Source organism: Theropithecus gelada, chromosome 14 (assembly GCF_003255815.1).
Source record: "Theropithecus gelada isolate Dixy chromosome 14, Tgel_1.0, whole genome shotgun sequence".
In the NCBI taxonomy this organism is placed as follows: Eukaryota; Metazoa; Chordata; class Mammalia; order Primates; family Cercopithecidae; genus Theropithecus; species Theropithecus gelada.
Genome location: NC_037682.1, coordinates 33960954 through 33983356, shown reverse-complemented (window position 1 = coordinate 33983356; position 22403 = coordinate 33960954). Strand labels below are relative to the sequence as shown.

The 22403-nt window shown below is 35.4% G+C and overlaps 2 protein-coding genes across 2 annotated transcripts in view; both read right to left on the bottom strand.

The window, feature by feature from the left end:
• Positions 1-22403, bottom strand: part of LOC112606209 — a 501724-nt gene that overhangs the window by 425661 nt on the left and 53660 nt on the right. Inside the window, exons 5-7 of the mRNA XM_025356376.1 lie at positions 21031-21187; positions 20398-20560; positions 4017-4222 (exon numbers count right to left, since the gene is read on the bottom strand). The gene's annotated coding sequence lies outside the window, so the exon portion shown is untranslated. The remainder of the gene's footprint in view (positions 1-4016; positions 4223-20397; positions 20561-21030; positions 21188-22403) is intronic.
• LOC112606210 (doublecortin domain-containing protein 1) overlaps positions 1-22403 on the bottom strand; it is a 100374-nt gene that overhangs the window by 24311 nt on the left and 53660 nt on the right. The window contains exons 5-7 of the mRNA XM_025356378.1: positions 21031-21187; positions 20398-20560; positions 4017-4222 (exon numbers count right to left, since the gene is read on the bottom strand). Of these exons, the coding sequence (XP_025212163.1) occupies positions 4017-4222; positions 20398-20560; positions 21031-21187 (526 nt within the window). The remainder of the gene's footprint in view (positions 1-4016; positions 4223-20397; positions 20561-21030; positions 21188-22403) is intronic.

The window sequence follows — 22403 nt, the reverse complement described above, 5'->3', positions numbered from 1 at the left end:
GTACATAAGACCCAACATAAAAAAGTAGGAGCTCCATAAAATAACAACAGAAAAACTACAGTAAAAGGATATTGTCAGAAATATATATAGTTCAATAAAACATCTCAAAAGAAAAGGATGACACTTTTCAAACTGAGAAGACATCCTGAGTATCCAGCACATCTTGAAAAAAAATTTGAACACTATCAATAAAGAGATGGTCCTAAATGTTTTCATCCTTTGTGTCACCTACAAAGGATGATGAATCAGTATGATATCAGACTTCTCAGCAGCAACACGAGCAACAAAAATCAATATAGCAATACTTTTAATGTTTGAAAGAAAAAATATTTCCCAAGATTTCAAAATATTCACCATCCATATTCTCTTTTTTGGGAAGCCACTGGAATATGCACACAGTAGAATAGATGAGGTACGGGAAAACTAGGGAACCAGGGAAAAGAAATCCAACACAGGAGAGAGAGAATGATAATTCTCAGGTTGATAGTAAAGACAGATCCCAGCATAGAGATCATAGAAAACAGCCAGTTCAAATGGGAGCAAGAGGACAGCGAATTTTTTTTTTATTGTTTCATTCATTTCATTATTTTTTCCATCATTTTCTTCACCACTGTAATTTCATGCTATTGGTGATAGTAGCAAACCAAGCAAAAACCCAAGTAAGTAAGATATAATTATTAACTACTGGAAAAAAATCAAACATTTTTCAGAAAGGAAATGCTATCTTGAATAATAAAATAATCCACACAGCCATCAATTATCTGAAAATGAATCCAAGATGTAATTGGAAGAGAATAAAACTTATCCACCAGGATGCTAATCTCAAAGTTGTGTATCCATATCAGCCATATTTCATTTCCCATTAATTTGGCATCTTATGCCCACAAACCTTTCTTAATACCTTTCTCAACCCATGAATATAGATGTTTAGCCTATATCCTATAGTAGCACATGCTGTGTGATTACTGAAACCATATCAAGTAATTCTAAAATCATCAGATTTAAATTGCAAAGAGATGTGCTATAGTTCTGGTATTCTAGAGTTTAGTAAAGAAATATATCATTTTGGCCCTCATTTCAAACTTCTTAATTACTTCCTAAAGTAAATAAACAGATTTCCTTTTGATTTTCTCCTTGTAATTAACATACAGTCATTTCCCCTTGGCTCTATTCTGTGCTCATAGAGGACTTTTATGCTTTAACTACCTTATTGTAACACTCATCCTCAATAATTCTCTTCTTATCCCATTGCAATAACCTTCACCATATTAGAATACTTTACACTCTACTTCAGTTTTACATTACTTAGTAGTAATTGAAAAATAGCTAACATTCCTAATGCTTTATCATAAAAGAGAAAATAATTTGTTTTTCTCTTAAGACTTTGACACTTCCTTATTTCTATTACTGATTTGGTGTTTAATGTATAAATAGAGCATGATCCTATGATTATCAACAACACTTTCAAAATTTAAATTTTATTTACAAAATAATTAGCAAGTCTTATTTTTCCCTTCTAAAAAGTTCTTATTGACACCCAAGATCAGCATTTTGTTGCCTCCTCTTCTTTACCTCATTCTTAAATGTGATACTGAGGCAAATATTTACTAATACATTTGTTACTAAATCATGTTCTATCATGAGTTCTATCATGAATTTGTGAAAATTCTTTAAATATTTTCTACAAATTGTAAAAGAAAAATGCAAGCTAAAGACTTCCTTGATCATCCAGTTTTAAATAAATTCCTCTCAGGCCGGGCGCGGTGGCTCAAGCCTGTAATCCCAGCACTTTGGGAGGCCGAGACGGGCGGATCACGAGGTCAGGAGATCGAGACCATCCTGGCTAACACGGTGAAACCACGTCTCTACTAAAAAATACAAAAAAAACTAGCCGGGCGAGGTGGCGGGCGCCTGTAGTCCCGGCTACTCGGGAGGCTGAGGCAGGAGAATGGCGGGAACCCGGGAGGCGGAGCTTGCAGTGAGCTGAGATCGGGCCACAGCACTCCAGCCTGGGTGACAGAGCGAGACTCCGTCTCAAAAAAAAAAAAAAAAAAAATTAAAAAAATTAAAAAAAAAGATTTAAAAAATAAATAAATAAATTCCTCTCTACAGACAAAAAGCAAAATAGCAGTGGCATTTTTATTTACACTCAACCTTTCATCTAAGAACATATAATCTGTAAGAGTGACTATTACTCCAATTTTATCACTAAGGCATGGAATTACAGAGATTGAACTGAAGTGAACTCAAGAGGTTATCTAACCTAGCTTCTATCTCCAAGAATGACCGCATTTTAACAGTCCAAGAGATATGTCCATCTTCTCTATTTTTCAAAATCGCCAGGGAAGATGTTATAACTTGCCTTAGCAATTTGCTCTGCTGTGTAATATCGCTTAATATCATAATCCAAATCTGCAGATGAGAAGGAAACAAAACTCAGGTTTCCCAGCTCATTGGTAAATGCTCTTAACCAGTTGTGGTTGTAAAACAACCACAGAAACAAATAAATGAAGAAGTAGATATTTTGATTAAAATTCCAATATCTAGTCAACTATTCACCTGTTCCAAGCAACATTCAATTTGAAATAGTTTTGTATAACAAAATTATCTTGATTTCATAACAAAAATTTTCTATTAGAAAGAAAACTAATTTCTGTTAGGTGTATATTATGAGTCTCAAAGATGAGACTAGAAACATACTCTTTTTTTTTTAAATGTTTGAATTGGTCAAATGTGCTGGTTTATTTTGAAGGTAAGTCCTAGCTCTTTACAATTATTAGTACTCATTTGATTAGGTAAAATAAATATTTTTTTTAATTTTATTTTTTATTTATTTATTTTTTTTATTCCTATTATACTTTAAGTTCTAGGGTACATGTGCATAACGTGCAGGTTTGTTACATATGTATACTTGTGCCATGTTGCTGTGCTGCACCCATCAACTCGTCAGCACCCAACTACTCGTCATTTACATCAGGTATAACTCCCAATGCAATCCCTCCTCCCTCCCCCCTCCCCTTAATAGGCCCCGGTGTGTGATGTCCCCCACTAGAAACATTTAATGGGAACTTTCTGGGTGCCAGGCATTGTACTCCATGCATAATATCACGTTAAATCCTCGCAGCAACTCTATGAAGTAGGTACTACTGTTATCTCTGTTTTTTTTTTAGATGAAGAAACTGAGGCTCAGGGAAACAAAGGTGTCCAAGGCCTCATAGTTAGTGAATGGTGAAGCCAAGATTCAAGCCTAGGCATTTGGTTATGTTGTACTGTCTCTTATACATTCTCAACACATTTGTTACTATATTATTATTAGGTTGCTTTAAAATTGGTTGAAAAATCCTTATCTGTATAAAAATGTGTGTGTGTGTTTCAAATTCCCATTAGCTCCTCGGTATTTTTTTTAATATCAAAGATGTTTTAGAAAGTACAAACACCTTCTAAAAAACATGCGTTTGTATGACAAGTAATACTTTAACATTTTTTTTAAGTTTGCTTGTTTCATGATTTTTCTTGGGCCCCTTAGATTTGTTTTTAAAACTTCTATGAATACTTTGAAACTGCACTTTAGTGATTTGGGGCTTTGCTAATTCTTTAGAGGAACAAGGATATTTTTAGGTCTTACCAGTATTCTAAATGAAAAGAGGCAGATTTGAGACTGGAAGCTAGGTTAGACTGGCCTTGATCTAAATAGCTTATAAAATATTGTAACTAATTAGAATGTTTAGAATGTTTTCTCTAGTATAAACATAACATTTTAACTAGGTGAATGACTAACTATGTTAGCCAAATAATTTCCTGAAATATTGTTGCTTTGCTATGGTAATTTGTGGTATTAGTGCAATAAACAGACTTATAAACAGGTTTATATAGAATTTTTTAGTTCTATATAATGTCTTCTTAATATTTCAGTTTATTTGTTGACACTGATATTTAGAAGAAAAAAAAATAACACATTTCAAAAGCCACAAAATTTTGAAATTGAATTCATAGTTCAATATTTAATATAAAATTACCTTTTTCATTGTTTCTTTTCCCACTGTAATCACATGCCCATCCTGCCCCATGCCATTCTTAAAGAACAGAATTCGGACTGAGGTCCTCTCAGTAAGTTTCTTCATTCTAATAGAAAGAACAGGCTTGGTTTTCCGTCTTTTGACATCAGTAGGAAGCATCAACCCATTCATTGTCCAAGTTACTTTCTTCATTAACAACAGATGGTCTAGAAGATAATTTTTTAAGTCAAGTCAATATTTGGCTTCAAAATTAAAAATGGACACATCATACTTCCCTCCCTCTACTACCTGTATATTATACACTGGCCAGTCTCCATTTAGATGCTGGGTTTTCTGAAATGCTACCACCAGCTTCTTACTAACCGTGACATAAGCTGTAGCAAGCTGTCTGCTCTGATAGCCTGCATAAATCATCATTTCTGAAGGGAACAGATGTTCAGGGTATGAAAGAGTAATACCACAATTTAGTCCTAATTAAAATTCACCTTAGCATGCCTCTATTACTGATTATACGCACCCAGCTGAAAGGGTCCATTGAAAATGTCCAATGTCCTGAGCTTACTATGAAACTACATAGGTCCTGAACTTTTATGTTCTTTAGGGTTGGGAAACATTTCTTGTCTTTTTAATATGATTTCTTATCCATGTTGCTTTAAAGATGCTGACCTCCAAATAGTAACATTATACTATAATTCTTCTCCTGTGACTAGAAGGAAGGTGCCTTCTAGGACATCCTTGGTGAGAGATTTAAACTATTTCACTGAAAATGAAAAACAGTTTTTCATTAACAGTTTATTTTGACCTATACATTTTCAAAGCTGTGTGCAGAAATTTAAGTTTTAAAACTCCCACTAATATAAACAAGAGCACAACTAAATTACTATGTTTGACTTTGAAAATGTAAGGGTAAGAACAGGAGTGCAGTATACTGCATTCTAAGTTGCCGTCAGCATTCTTCTCTTTTCAAGAGGTTTTGTTTCATAAATAAATAATTTGCATCTGAGCTACTTATTTGTGCATTCAATTTATTTTAATCATATTTTCTTCTTACATAAATTACAAAAATACAATGATCCCTCCCTCATCTGCTCTTATTTGTTCTGAGAGAAACATAATTTTATTTACAGATAACTGAAAATAGCTGCATTTATTGCTATTTTGCATTGAAATTTGCCTAGATTTTCAAATGATCTTTCTCTGTTAGCACTTACCTTGAAAGAAGCTTGGCCTCTTTGACCTAGAAATGTTACTTTACATAAAATCTGCCAATATTGATATGAAAAATAAGCCAGTGGTTGTAATAACCTTCAAGTCTCAGAATGACTATATTAAATGTTCAACAACAACAACAAAAACCCCTCTATTCTCCCCTACTTCTTTCTCTCTGTTACTGACAAACATATATACATATAAAAACACATATACCATAGCAGATAAACAAAACTTGCTGATTAAATTAAAACTAGATTATAAGACTATAGACATAAGCCTTCAAAAAGAGAAAAAACATTTTAACAGAAATTTGTTACCATGTATTTTCATTTTGTAAACTGAAATTAATAGGAATTAGAAATTATAATAGAAAAATGAGTTATTTTAACTATATTAACTATAGTTAACTTATTAGTTATTAAATATATTAAATATAGTTTAAATATATTAAATACATATTAAATATAGTTAACTATATTAACTGTAAGTTAATGAGTTCATAAATAGCCAAAAGAATTGAAAACAGATACTCAAGTAAGTACATGTACACACATGTTCATAGCAGCACTATTTACAATAGCCAACATGTGGTAACCAAATGTCCATCAATAGATGAATGGATAAACATTATATGATCATTATGGAATGACTGGTACAATGGTGGTACAATGTATAACATAGATGGAATATTATTCAGTCATAAAAAATAATGAAGTGCTGATACTTGCTACAATATGGAGAAACCTCAAAAACATTATGCTAAATGAAAGAAGCCAGACATAAAAAAGGTGACATATTATATGATTCCATTTACATGAAATATCAGAATAGGTAAATCTATAAAAACAGAACATACATTGATGGTTGCCAGCAGCAGGGAGGAGAGGGGATTGAAGAGAAGCTTAATGGGTAAAGTGTTCTATTTTGAAATGATGGAAATATTTTGGAACTAGATAGAAGTATTAGTTACATGACAGTGTGAATGCACTAAATGTTACTAAATTGCTCACTTTAAAATTATTAATTTTGCATTATGTGACCTCAATAAATAAAGAAGAAAAAAAGAAGAGGAGGAGATCCCATAGGTGCTGATCATTGGCAGTCAGTATTTCTCTGGGGAAAAAAAATCCTCACGGGGGGGAAAAAAAAGAATGAATTATTGTAGTTTAATGGGAGTTTACCCACAATCTGCATGGTGAAAGGGTATTACCTCTACCTTCAAACTATGCTTGAACCCTAACTCTGTTTCTTAGTGACACTAGATGTACTATACCTCCCTGAATCTCAGATTTCTCATTAAAAATTATCTAGCGAGCATCACTCCACTATCTGATAGGGATGAAGATTGCATGGACATTTATCAGTTCCCAAAATTAATACTTTTACAATTTCTTACACCTGTCTTTACTGCAATCTCTGAACATAAATTGTGAAGATTTCATGGACATTTGTCACTTCCCCAGTCACTCTTATAATTTTTTATGTCTGTCTTTAATCTCTTAATCCTGTCATCTTCATAAGTTGAGAATGTATGTCACCTCAGGACCACTATTGTACAAATTGACTGTAAAATATGTGTGTTTGAACAATATGAAATCAGTGCACCCTGAAAAAGAACAGGATAACAGCGATTTTCTGGGAACGAGGGAAGATAATCATAAGGTCTGACTGCCTGTGGGGTCGGGCAGAATAGGGCCATATTTTTCTTCTTGCAGGGAGCCTATAAACGGGCATGCAAGTAGGAGAAATATTGCTGAATTCTTTTCCCAGCAAGGAATATTAATAATTGAGACCCTGGGGAAGGAATGCATTCCTGGGGGTAGGTCTATAGACTGCCACTCTGGGAGTGTCTGTCTTATGTGGTTGAGATAAGGACTGAAATACGCCCTGATCTCCTGCAGTACCCTCAGCTTACTAGGATTAGGAAATTCCAGCCTAGTAAATTCTAGTCAGACTGGTAGTCTGCTCTCAAATCCTGTTTCCTCTTAAGATGTTTTTCAAGACAATGCGTGCACAGTGGGACACAGACCCTCATCAGTAATTCTAATTTTGCCTTGCCTTGTGATCTTTACTGCCCTTTGAAGCATGTGATCTTTGTGACTTACTCCCTGTTTGTACATCCCCTCCCCTTTTAAAATCCCTAATAAAAACCTGATGGTTTTGCAGCTCAGGGTCGCCATCACAGTCCTACCAATATGTGATGACACCCCCGGAGGCCCAGCTGTAAAATTTCTCTCTTTGTACTCTTTCTCTTTATTTCTCAGACCAGTCGACACTTAGGGAAAATAGAAAAGAACCTACATTGAAATAGTGGGGGCTGATTCCCCTGATAATATGTAAAATTACCTAACATATTGAAGTCATTCCATAAATGTTAGCTTCTTCCCTCACCTCCCTGAAATTCGATTGCTTATTATGGAGTGTCGGAGTATATTAATTGTTACATCAGTCAGAGTCCAATCAGGAAAGCAGAATCTACTCAGAGGATTTGGGCAGAGGAAACTGACTGCAGGTAATTGGTTATGTAAGTGATAGAAAAGGCTGAGAAGCAACCGAAGGACAGTTAGGCAACCCAGAGATTAGAAAGAGCAAGAAACCACTCCCACTAAGGCTAGAGGGAGATGTTACAGGTGCCAAGATTTAGAGAATCTTACCGATAAAGGGTTTTCCAAGGCCAGCACTAGGGTGAGGGGAGTGAAGGCCAATGAGGCAAAATTTAAGGAAGCTGTGCAGGGCCCTCACACAACCTTCAGAGCAAGTGGCTCCTCAAATTGTGTCCCATTGGTACTTCACTCACCCAACTCTAGTCCCAGCTCCGGCTGAAACTCTTTCACATGCAGAACTCCTTAAATTCCATGGAAAACAATACTATAGCCAGACTCTATTTATGTGATTTATAGATATTAACTTATTTTGTTCTCTCAACAACTTTATGAGATAGGTAATATTATTATTCTTATTTACAGTTGAGGAAACTGAGGCACTGAGGCACAGAGGCATTAACTTGCCCAAGATCATACTACTGGTATGTGGTGGCACTGGGATATGAATTTAGTTCAAGAAGCTGTGCTCCCAATCACTGCACTCTTCTGCCACTTCCATATATCTCAAATTCAATGTCTAAAGTAAAATTTCATATCTTTCTACACAAACTGACTCACCCTTCACAGTTTTTATTTCTGTCAGTGTTTCCACTTCTTTTACAGTTATCCACTCTCTCAGCGAGACCTTGTACCTATACTGCTTATTCATTTCTCTCCAACTAATTGCTTATTCATTCAACAATATTTATTGGGTGTCCACACATCAAGGCACCAGGTTGACAACTGTAAGGAGGACAGAGCTAGTTGTGCAGTTCACAGTCTCTGGCAGAGAAACCAACAGTGTAAGGTCTCTCTGAACAGAGAGGCATATATGATGAGAAGTTAGTTGTGAAAATCTGGGGGAAAGGTATTCCAAGCAGAGTGAAAACCAAGCACAGAGACTCGAAATGAGGATCGGCCTGACATGTTTAAGAAAGAAAAATAGACCAGGTGCAGTGGCTCATGCCTGTAATCCCAGCACTTTGGGTGGCCGAGGCGGGTGGATCACCTGAGGTCAGGAGTTCTAGACCAGGCTGGCCAACATGGTGAAACTCTGTCTCTACTAAAAATACAAAAAAATAGTGAGGCATTGTGGTGGGTGTCTGTAATCCCAACTATTCAGGAGGCTGAGGCAGGAGAATCACTTGAACCCAGGAGGCAGAGGTTGCAGTGAGCTGAGATTGTGCCACTGCATTCCAGCCTGGGCAACAAGAGTGAAACTCCATAGGAAGGAAGCAAGGAAGGAAGGAAGGAAGGAAGGAAGGAAGGAAGGAAGGAAGGAAGGGAGGGAGGGTGGGTGGAAGAGAGAAAGAGAGAGAGAGAGGAAGGAAGGAAGGAAGGAGGAAGGAAGGACAGAAGGAAGGAAGAGGGAAGGGAGGGAAGGAAGGAAGGAAGGAAGGAAGGAAGGAAGGAAGGAAGGAAGGAAGGAAGGAAGGAAAAGAAAGAAAGAGAGAGAGAGGGAGGGAGGCAGGGAAGGAGGGAGATAGGGAGGGAGAGAAAGAAAGAGAGAGAGAAAGAAAGAAAGACAAAGAAAGAAAGAGGGAGAGAGGGAGGGAGAGAAAGAAAGACAGCAAGAGAGCGAGAGAAAGAAAAAAGAAAGAAAGAAAAAGGAAGAAAGAAAGAGAGAGAAAGAAAGAAAGAAAGAAAGAAAGAAAGAAAGAAAGAAAGAAAGAAAGAAAGAAAGAAAGAAAGAAAGAAAAAGAGAAAGAGAGAGAGGGAGGGAGGGAGAGAAAGAGTGAGAGAGCGAGAGAAAGGAAGGAATGAAGGAAGGAAGGAAGGAAGGAAGGAAGGAAGGAAGGAAGGAAGAAGGAAAGAGAGAGAAAAAACAGAAAGAGTGTATGTGGTTAAAGCCGAAGAGGCACAAAGGGGCCACATTGTTCAGGTCAAGATAAAGGATTTGGATTTTATTCTGGATGTGACAGGAAGCTGTTGGAAGATTCTCAGCAGGGTGCTATGTGAAGAAAGTACAGTTGTCCCTGGGTATCCATGGAGGCTTGCTATCAAGACCCCTAGGATACCAAAATCTGTAGATGCTCAAGTCCTTTATATAAAATATAGGTGTATTTGTATATAACCTACACACATCCCCCTGTGTACTTTAAATCATCTCTAGATTATTTATAATACCTAATATAATGTGAATGCTAAGGAAATAGTTGTTATACGGTATTTTTGTTTGTATTATTTTTTATTGTTCTATTGTTATTTTTATAACTCTTTTTTTCTGAGTATTTTTGATCCACATTTGGTTGAACCCACAGAAGCAGAACCCGTGGATACAGAGGGTCGACTATAGTGCATAGTGTAGTAGACACTGTTGGTGCCCCACCAAGGTGCCTTTTAGCAGGCTAGTGCACCCAAACTCCAGTTGCTGGAGTGAGTCCTGGCTGTGACCATCACACAGCTGCACCCTTCTGAGAATTACCTTTGACTGAAAGAAACCTAGTCAGGAAATGCCTGCAAGGTTGTGATCTCCTCCCTCCTACCTAGGGAGACAGCCACAGTCAACGATTGACTGATTCTGGGACACAGTAGCCAGTCCTCTTGCCTCAAAGGGGAGCAATTCTCTGGTGTCTTTCACATTCCAGACTGGGCTAGATTTCCAGTGGACACATGTCTCGGCCGTGCTTCTTCCTCTGCTCTAGGCTCCTTCTCTCACTCCCTTACATGGTTCAACTAAGAGTATTCCCTCAAAAAGTCTCTTGCACTAAAATCCTCATCTCAGGTTCTGCTTCTAGGGAATCTGACCTGAGACACGGTAAAGGAAGGGAGACCTCTCAGTTATTCCTTCTTCACAGTAACTCTTAAAAGCATCATTTTTTTTCCATTTCCAACCAGACCCATTTGTCCATTTCTCTCTCAGCCTCCTAAAATCTGCAAGAGCTTTCTAATTGTATATGATTCTTCTCCATCACATCGGACATTCTATACACCAATCACAGCTGAATTTTCCTAAGACATCAATTTTATCATTACCTAAAGAGAAAACTCTTGGAACTAGTTTTTGAAGTTTTCTCCAAGTCAGTCAGCCAGCCAGCCAGTCAGTCAGCCCATCAGGGGCCTGTCAGGCAGTCAACAAATACTTGTTGAGTATATCCCATGTGCCAGATTCTGTGCAAGGAATATGAAAAAAGACACAAGTCCTTTTTCCTAACCTTATGTCTAACAGAAGAGTTTACAGACAATCTGATGCCATTGAAATTTTCTGTTCTTGTCTTACCCTAGTTTGAAGCACTATTTTACCTAAGCAAATCTGTTCATTAACCCTGTTCACTTTTAACCCCATACTTCACCTATTCAGACTCAAGTCCTTTCAGGATCCAGTTTAAGATCTTCCCTTATTGCTCCAGCCAACAACAGCATTTTGGTCAAAGCCATTCAACAAGTCTCTAGGACATTCCAAAATTTCCCACATCTTTCTGTCTTCTTCTAAGCCCTCCAAACTGTCCCAACCTCTGCCCATTACCTAGTTCCAAAGTTGCTTCATTTATGGGGATCTTTACAGCAGCGCTCCACTACCTGGTACCAATTTACTGTATTAGTGCATTTTCACACCGCTAATAAAGACATACCCAAAACTGGGTAATTTATTTAAAAAGAGGTTTAATTGACTTATAGTTCAGCATGGGTAGGGGGGCCTCAGGAAACTTAGAATCATGGTGGAAGGAGAAGCAAACACATCCCTCTTCACAGTATGGCAGGAAGGAGAAGTGCAGAGCAAAGAGGCAAAAAGCCCCTTATAAAGCCACCAGATCTAGTAAGAACTCACTCACCATTATGAGAACAGCATGGGGGGGACCACCCCCATGATCTAATTACCTCCCATGAGGTATCTTCCCCAGCACGAGGGGATTACATTTCAGATTACAATTCAATATGAGATTTCCGTGGGGACACAGATCCAGACCATATCGACTGGGGAACCCTCCTATTTAGCAACAGGAAGTGATTCTTGTGTACATCACCACTCCGAGGACATGTGTTTTCATATCAAGAAATGTGGTTCGAGGGCTGACAGTCAGGGTAATGTAAGCATTATTACATCCAGAGGCAAGAAGAAAAACAGAATCTGACTCTTCCATGCCAACACAGAGAAACTGAAGGTGGTCAGCAAAGACTTGACAAGGCTTCAACCCTGGTGAGGAAGAGGCTATTCTCAAAGGCTGGAGGTGAGTGGAGTGAGTAGCAACAAAATAGTGAGGAGACTATAGGGCATGTGGGGCAGGGAGCCAAGCAATTCAAACAAGAACCCTAATGCCATCTAAATCTACTTTGAATTTCTAGGAAAACATACTGGCCATTATTATTTTTTAAATTTATTTGTATTTTTATTATTTTTTTGAGATGGAGTCTCGCTATGTCACCCAGGCTGGAGTGCAGTGGCATGATCTCGGCTCACTGCAACCTCCACCTCCCAGGTTCAAGGGAGTCTCTTGCCTCAGCCTCCTGAGTAACTGGAACAACAGGCATATACCACCATGCCCAGCTAATTTTTCATATTTTTAGTAGAGACAGGGTTTCACCACATTGGCCAGGCTGGTCTCAAACTCCTGACCTTGTGATCTGCCAGCATCGGTCTCCCAAAGTGCTAGGATTACAGATGTGAGCCACCATGCCAGCCCTCATACTAGCCATTATTAACAAATGCTTCCTAATGCTTCCTACATTTCTGTCTTTCATTAACTTTCTCATCTCCAAAAATTCAAAAATTTTCAACTCCTGGGACTGAGACTATCTGGTACCTTTATAAGAATCAGGTTAAAGGGCTAATCAGAGACTCAAAAGAATGCAATCATTTGTCTCTCATGTACCTTTGACCTTAATGGCCCCTCCCCACTTCGAGTTGCCCCATCTTTGCTTTGAGTTGTCCCGCTTTTCTGGACCAAACCAATGTTCACCTTACATATATTGATTGATGTCTCATGTCTCCCTCAAATGTAGAAAACCAAGCTGTGCTTGGACCACCTTGGGCAACTGTCGTCAGGACCTCCTGAGGCTGTGTCATGGACATGTATCCTTAACTTTGGCAAAATAAGCTTCCTAAATTGACTGAGACCTGTCTCAGATATTCAGAGTTCACAAATCTCAACAGCAGTAACATCCGAGTTCCCCTTTGGATTGTTCTTGAGTCTCAACCTTTTCTCCTTTGGAATGTTCTTGAATCTCTACCTTTTTCCCTTTGAACTGTTCTTGAATCACTACCTTGTCAATAGTTCTTTCAGCAAGGTCTCTGTCCTACACAACCAACTGCCAAAGAAAGGGCCCTTTTCTCACCTGATCACCTTATCCCCTCTAAATTTGCTAGCCACACATGGTGGCTTCCAAAGCAATCAGACCTAGACCTGTCCCAGTCTTCCTCTCCTTAGGTACTTTTCTCTGGAAACTTAAGATTCTGCTGGGTTAGGATGCAGGTGGTGACCACACTCTAGTGAAGACCTAAGGTTTAGCATACCCTTGGAAAATAGTGCCCAAAAGGGTCGTATCTCAGCTGCTCAGGGACTGCCATGTCTGCCTGACTGTTCATATACTTACTCTCCCAAAGCACTCAGAGAACCTTATGTTCCAACCACAGATTATATTTTATTTCATAGAATCCATGTCTTATTTTATTTTCATGGTTTATTTTTAACCAAACCATGAAAAAGATAAAGTACTTCTTAGCTTGCCTTTCTGTTAAAAGGTCTAACTACAATATAATTATATTTCCTCAGTCTACTTCAAAAAAGCCAATGTCTGTCACAAAATTAAATAAATCTCGATGCTCCCAACATTATAATTTTCCATTTTGCTTGTACCAAAAGAATACTGCCTTATTCTACTTCTAGAATAAAAAGTAGCAAACTTGCAACTTCAGATCCACAAGCTTATTAAAAATCCTAATTTTAAAAATTCATTCTCTTGTAGTTGGGCAATAAATTTGGAAACACAATGCTATGACTGTCAAATAGGTATAGATAATGACATTAAATATGAATAAGCACATCATTTCATGAGTGCAAGATGAGTTTATAAAATACAAATGCTCTGACAGTAAGAAAACATACTGCTATATTCAATTATATCATCTGCCCAAAATACAATTGCTTCTATGTTTGGTAAATAGATTAAATCCAGGTCACATTCCTGCATTCAACTGAGTTTCTAGTCACTCCCTTTTCTCTAAATACTTGCGCTCTTTGTTTCTGCATGTTCTTAAGTGTCATCATTTATTGCTATAGGCATGATGGCTATATTTAACTAATAATGACAGTGGTTGTCATTAGATTTTAACTCAGTAACACTAGTCTGACATATCATTTGAAGTATGTCTTCAATTTACATTTGATTAAAATTACAAACATCCCATCTATCGTGCCAGTCAAAATGTTGTCACCCTTTCCCTGAACTTTTCTATGAACTTTCTTTAAATAAGTTATGGCAGCTTAAAGTTAAGGCTAGCCCTGGGTCATGAACATATTTTAAAATACAACTTTTGGAATGGAGCAGATTAAGACCACTTGGGGCTCCTTTTATAAAAGGCCTTGATTTTGACCTACACATAGATATTGAGAGTTCAAAGCCTTTAACTCAGATTCCCATATCATGCTGTATACATAACTGCTTGGCAGGTATTTTAATTTGGTTGTATTTATTTCGAGATCTCAGACCTAGCAAATACCTTTGTTAGTAAAATCAGATATGTGTAACAACTTGTATGAAAACCTTGTGGAAACATACCTAGAAAGGATGGAGCAAAAGAAGGAAAATAAATAAGGGCAGGTAGAAAAATAATATTTTAAGTAACTATCATATGCCAGGTTTTTGTATCATCTTCTTTACTTCCCATAATACATCTGCGAGATGTAAACTTTTGTTTTGTTTTGTTTTTTGTTTTTTTGAGACAGAGTCTCACTCTGTCACCAGGCTGGAGTGCAGTGGCATGATCTCAGCTCACTGCAACCTCTGCCTCCCGGGTTCAAGTAATTTTCTTGCCTCAGCCTCCTGAGTGTCTGGGACCACAGGCGCGTGCCACCATGCCCAGCTAATTTTTGTATTTTTAGTAGAGATGGGGTTTCCCCATGTTGGCCAGGATGCAGTTGATCTCTTAACCTCGTGATTTGCTTGTCTTGGCCTCCCAAAGTGCTGGGATTACAGGTGAGAGCCACCACACCTGGCTGAGGTGTAAATTACTATCCTCAATTTACAGATGAAGAAACTCAGGCTTAGTGAGATTAAGTGACTGGCCCAGGTTCACACTCTAGTTTGCTTTCCTGGCAGTGATGAAGAAAGTCGAAACAAAGTTTGTTATTGTTATTTTCCTGAACCCAGCCAGCTATTCTAGGAAGGTAAAAGTGGACACAAAGTTCTCACTAACTTGAAGTCTTAATTATGTTTATAAGACGGTATTCTAAGTTTTCTGTTTAGACCAGGGGTTTATAGACACTTAATTTTCAAATAATTTACCTTTATTAGAAATATCCAAGAGTCATTTAAAGTATTACTTCATCTATATTACAGATAAGGACATTGAACTACAAACCAGTTTGCCCAAGACCAGACACAGGGACTAGAATCTTGCAACATCATCCGACTTCGAGTCTAGTGTCCTTTAAAATAAACAATAATGCATTTCTCACAACTCTCCTAACAAGATATCTAAAGCCTTCAAAAGTGAAAAGTTCGAATAGCAAACCGCTCAGAAAGCATAACTATAGAATATATAAATGAATTATCAGGTAAAGTAACAAGCAGCGTAGGCAGACAACTAAGTGATTTGCTTTAGAGGTAACTGTTTCATTTTCAATTTTGTAAAGGCATGCAAGTTAACAGAACAGTATAGGTTTGCAAGCATCTGTATAGTAAACAAATGCAGTCCCTGTGAATCAATATAATTCAACATTTTGTAGTTATGTCAAGAATTTAGGTGTTTTTCAATGATTTGGTATTTGACAATATAAAGAGATGCTGCCAGTCACATGCAGGCTATAGATTTTCCTACTGGCTAAGAACACTTTATTGGTCCATCTCATAATTGTCTTGAAATCCACACCTATTTTATATAGTAAGGATATTCTATTCTTTTATTTACAGATTTAAAACTTTGGAGTAGAAAATACATAAAATATTTTTCCTATAGTTTTACCCTCACAGAAATAGAAGGATCATATGCTGTCTGAGAAGAAAATGGTTATTTTTTTCTCCATACAATGCCATCTTCCTCCTTTTGAATATATATAGAGTAGTGGAAGTTAAAATGTACAAACAATCTAACCTAATAAATACACTATTCAAACCAAAAGATAAAAGGGAATTTGGGAAAGTCAGTCCTAACTACTGTAGCTGACTGAATGCCCTGCAGGTGAACACCACAAAGGCTGGTATCTGCTTTGGCAAGACTAAAGCAGCCATTGGTGTAGGCAGCACTATAGCGTTCTGTCTTGAGATCTAGCAGCAGAAATATTAAGGTATGATGTGATGTGAGTAGTGGGTCACCTATTGAAACTTGTGCTTTTAACATAACAATTTAAAAATCAACAAATTCAGTAGACATAAAATGGAAGAGAATATAATGCATGAATCCAGGTTCATTAAACTAATGCATTTTTTGAAAAACAAAATATGACAGAACATTTCATTATGGACGCAGATATGAGAAAAAGTGTTATGCTGCTATTTAGAATGTGTCTTGTGTGTCATGGAATTGAAATATTTCCAAATCATCAATAATTAAAACGATGAGAATCCATCATTTCACTGACACTTCTACATGAAAAGATGGCCTATTTTAAATGTGCTCACACATATTCTTGTCAATCACAAGCTGTCATAGCAAATTATTTCATTTTGTAGATCACATGGCAGTTAGTAGAAAATATCTAGGCTTAAATTTAGATCTTAGGTGTAGTATCAAGAATTCCTTTCATGCATTTTTTTCTGTGACTACATCTTTACAATACAGGATATAAAAGGTTTAAAATCTTATTCATAATACCAAGTTTCACTTCTTGTTAACAAAACTCAGGACTGAAATGAATCACTGTAAATGATAATTCTGAAAGCCCAGTAATAGAATAGGATATATAGGAGAGAGTAGAAATATAAAACCAAAAATTTTTAAAGACAATCAGAGCTCCATACAATAGAACTTGGACCTAGCGAATTAGGTCTAAACAGTGTTTTCCCCTCATCTTATTTAAGATATTCAGGCAAGCACAGGGCACAAACCATTTATTATGCTATGTTTGCATTACTTACATACAGCTTCCAGCAGTTATAAAGGAGCTGAACTCATAAACTCCATGGATCTGATCCAAGATCCATGTGCTGTGTCACAATTAAGCAGAAGATTCAGGAAACTGTGAATAAAACCTAAACCACATGGCCATGAATCAGAAAACTTAATATGCCTTTTCAAGCAATTCATTAACTGCATACTCATAATTTCAATGAATTATTAATAAATGTAAAAACTTCAAATGCCAGAAGTATAATACCTAATAAGGCATCATTTTCAACAGTATTTATATAAAATATTTCTATGTTCCTGATCTTTTCCTTATACAATTAATATTTCTGATTAAATATTCAACTTTAAAATGTAAGAATCATTCTAATACTGCATTTCAACAAGGAATGCTTCATGTCAGTCTTGACCTTGGCCTGACCTCCATATGAAAGCTTTGTGTTTCAAGGTATGTGATGAATAGCTCTCTGGCTTTCTATTAGATCCAATGCCACTGGTTGTCAACAGTGATGCTCAAAAGGCGTAGTAAAATAGTTAAAATATTAGAGATGTTCTGTCGGATTTTTTCTGTCTTAGTAAATCTGGAAATCGTTCTTAGGCAACTTCCTCTATCTACATTGCTTTTCCAATGAATAACGAAAACCAATGAAGTATGAAAATATAATGGCCAAAATATATACGGACTTGTTTGGCCTTCCAATGCCAGAAATAAAATAAGATCCATTTGATTTATGTTGTAAAATAGTGTTCTCAGTTTGAAGGATTTATAACTTATCTACTCAGTTTAAGTTCCTTAAAGGCCAGGACTTTTATCCCTATGCTGGGGCACACATAGTAGGTACTCAGTAAAAATATGTTTTTTTTAATTAAATCAAAATTTAAATCAGAGATGAAAGAATAATGATAAAAAAGAAATCACACTATGAGCCACAGCTTTTATCTTTCTCTGACCTGGCCTAGTATCTAGCACATATAGACTCTCAATAAATGTTTATTGAATGAATAAAAGTCTGTAAATTAAAATAATGACCAGTTACCCATTGTATATAAAATATTTATGCTCATTTAGAAAGATACATCAGTAACAATCAATTCTGCCAACTGTTTTCCCCTATTTACCTTTAGCATGTTCAATTTTCCAACTTCTGATCATGTATCTTTAAGTTTATCTACCACTTTCAAAGTTATTCATACAAGTTTTTATTTTAATGGTACATTTGTGGCTAGTTGGAAAATTATCGATTTATCTATAAAACAGATGACAGAAAGGTAATCTTCAAGCTGGTTTTGGTGGTTTGAAGAAGTGTATGTGAATATGTGAGTGATATATTGCATATCACTCACATCAAGTTAAATATTACCTTTCATATATAAATGTATATATATTTACATTTATATTCTTAACATTCTAAAAGAAACCAAACATCATTGTTTAAGCTTATCTATAAGCTTAACTTGGATGAATGGCTTTTCCCCATTATACTTATCCTAACTCTTTTTAATGGACATGAGATATGCTAGTCTGTGTCCAAGCTCACCTACAATTTCTTTTCTCAAAAGACAAGGCACATCTGCCACCTGCTCTACTCCGTGTCCCAGCAACAACTGTCGAGCAGCATAAAGATTGATTATCAGTCAAAAACCATTGCACAACACCAGATTTTGGTGGGTTAAGCTTGCTGATCCAGCAAGAGATGGTGTGAAATTTTCAGGAATGTGTGCCAACATTTTGGTGCTAAAAGAACAGCAGTGCATGTCACAGTGAAACACAGCCAAAGATATGCAGACAAAGCATAGAAGTTTTTTGTTCTGGACTTGGCTTTTGAAAAGGATAAAAGAGAAAACAAAAAGTAGGAGGAAATTAGTTAGTACATTTAAAAATCATCCACCAAGCTCAGTCATGTGTGTGACATTATTATTTTAGGAATACATGTCCAGGAGATTTTCTTCTTAGCTTAGCTGTAAATAAGTTTTATATGTCTCTTCCACAATACCATTATTCATATGAAAGGCAAGCATTTCTTATTAATAACAATAATCAAGGATCTTAATGAAGCAATCATTACAAATATATCTGAATTTTTTAAAGTCACAGAAAAGTATTTTCCCACTAAGACTCATGTTTTTATATAAGCAAATGATTCAACTAATGTAAAATTAAGGCAGCCAGCCATATTTTAAACTTAAAGCAAAATGTGAAAAATATATGAGTTTACACTATCAGATAGGTAATTTTCAATGAGCATTATAGCAACAAGCTTCTTCACAAGAACCAAATTATCTTAAATTTTCTATTGAATTCAAGAAATTGCTTATTTCCTGAAGATAAAGTTTATACAAGAGAGAAATGCTAGTATGACTTTATACAATAACATTAACAGAAGGGAGATTTTCATCACCTCATCTGTAATGAACTCCAGAATTACTTTTATTCTACTTATGCAATTACTGCCTAGACTTGCCTTTGATTCACTAGCTTTATAGAAGTTGCAGGAAAAAGTTACTTCTAATAAAGTATAAAAAGCATAGGAAAGTACAGCAGTTAGACACACTGAATTTTTATGGCAAAGTCCTTATTCCTCATGTTATTTAAATCTGATTACCATACATAGCACTTGATACCAAACTCTGGGTACAACATGCTTGGAAGAATATTCTTAGATAGTAGTGCTTTTATTTCTCTCTTAAAATGTATTCTTATCCACTGAAGAAAAAAATAATGCTATTTTTTTTTTAATTTTAGAAAATCTCCACATTTCTGAAATGTTGAAAGAAATGAACTTTTTGGCAAACCTTTATTGAAAATATGTGTAGGATTGTATTATACATTTTAAGGTAAAAAATAATCAAGCTGGAACATTTATTATGAAATGTGTTATTAGAAGAATCACATGTATATAAGAAATGTATATTCATTATTGGCCACATTTTCATAATTATGTTGATACTATCTGAAAAAACACCAAGAATGTAAATGAATAAATGATACTTGAAACTTTGAACTATTTTCTGAGAGAATAAGTCTAATGAATTATGTCTATTGAGTGTCACAGAAACTAAACAGTAAATTCAATAATCTCTGATTTAATTTATTATATTTTCACCATTTAACCTCCTGCAGGCTCCCTAATGTCTATTCAGATCTATATTAAATTAAGCACCAATGCTAATGAAGGGCAATAAACGTGGCTGTCAGTGGATTTTTCTTTCATTAAGCACATTATCCTCTTACTGAGCTGTAAATGCGTAAACATTAGTTTTGTTAAACCATGCAAAAAAGACAGGATGAAAATCATTTTTTAATTGCATCCCTTAAGCAATTCAGTATGTGTGGGGGTAGGGTATTTTTTAAATCTTTTTTTACCTTTAATTTTTTTGAGTGGATTTAAAAAGGGCTCTCCCGTTGAAACATAAACATCGGCTTCATGGGGTATATCTTCAGGTTTGAGGGCTTCCTTGCCGTCTGCCAAGAACACTCGTCTTGCGGCCATGTTCAGATTCAGCTTTTCTGTGCACTGTTCCAGCAGCTAGAAGAAAGCAAGAGGTAAGTCAAAGTGATTTACGACAAAGAAAGTAATATATTTTCCTCAAAACGAAAGGTTCTAATGATCAAAATAGAAACCCAACTGAGTCACTTGCCAAGTTTAGTAACTTGACCAATACAGTTATTTTCTAGCAGTTGAAAATATAGAAATAAAAGGTAAGTCACAGCATGAAGCATATCTAATTATTGACTAATTTTAATATTTAAAAGATCTGTCATTTTAATAACTCTACAAGGTATAATGCCATTGCATCTGTTTAATTAAATACACTATTTATATATTGAATTTTTTTTAAAAAGAGTGAAATTCCTATGAAATCTACATATATACAAGCAATCTGCAGATTCAGATTCTTAAAAAGAAAATATTAACAATAATTTTCTCAATTTTTATATTATAAAGAGAGTAAGGGAAAAAAAATAAAGCTCAGAAAACTTTGGAACACTAGTTACCAAGGTGATGGTTGGTACAGTAACTTTGGCAAAGACTGTTCTATATCCATTTTTGTAAGCTGTTACTTTAATCACTCTTGGTTGAAGTTTGTGTCTTTGAGACAATCTCTGCCAATTCCAGGCTGACTGAAATTTTAAAGAAGAGAACTCTGCAACCCTGAAGAAAAAGAAAAACAGAAAAATTGATGCATGCTAATTAGTAAAAATTTTTAAATAAATATTATCCTGGAATTTTTTAAACAGGTATAAGCACTAAAGATTGTTCCTATGTATGTAAGTATACCTAACAAAACTTTTTATAGGATAAGATTGTTGTTACAGAGTAACACTGTCACTATTTAAATATTCAAAAAAATTTTAAACACGGTGTTTGCCAAAACTGCTCATATAAAACATATATATCAGAATAAATTATTTTTTATCACTTTACTTATAAAACACAACAGTCCTTTAAAAAATATATATATCATATGCAACTAAAAATTATATATATATGATATGTTCTGATAGCAAAAAATAGTAATATGGTCTCAATATCATGAAACAGCAAATGGCTAAGATTCTACACAAGTTTCATGTTTATCAAAATTCTTTAATTTTTTTAAAAATGATTTAAAATTCAAAAATATTTTGAATTTAAAATTTTGATTCCAAGTTTAATTGTATTGTTCTTATTTCAAATTGTCTGGAAGTGGTGAAAGTGAAGATTTCTAAGTTTCATCTTCAGGCAAAACTAATTTTGATCTTTATGATTTTTCTCAGCAAAAGTATGTGGTAAACTAACATGTCAAATTTTCTTCATAATTCTCTAACCAAGTTAATTTGTAATGCCACAGAAGAAGAGTAAACATTTTAAATTTAAAATGTCACGTAAGTTAAAAACACAACCTATTCACATATTCAAATATCTGAAAATAGTGGGGTATTAGTTTCTTGGCTTGATTGGTATTAGTTTTTACCAATATTTTCTTCTGTCTATGAACTCTTGTGTTAACAGTTTACGATAACAATCTTGACGTGAAAACATATTTACAAAATGGTTTTATAATAATGTCATTCAATTCTGTTTCAAACTATTGGTTAAATATCAAAAGAAAGTATTTTTATTTTTAAATAAGTTCGTGTGAGCAAAGATATTTCATGATCCTAGCCTGATTCTGCTTCAAATATTCTTGTCAGAGTTTCTGATTACCCAGGTTGAAGTATATCTCATATTTCCCACAGTGTAATTAACAACATTCTACTCTAGTGCTTTCAAAGAAAAAAACAAAAACAAAACCATAGAGATGTGTTACATTTTAATGTCTGAGATAGTCAATTGAAACATTATAAATTCTGCTCAAAGGAAAGAACTTCAACAGTAGGTTAAAAAG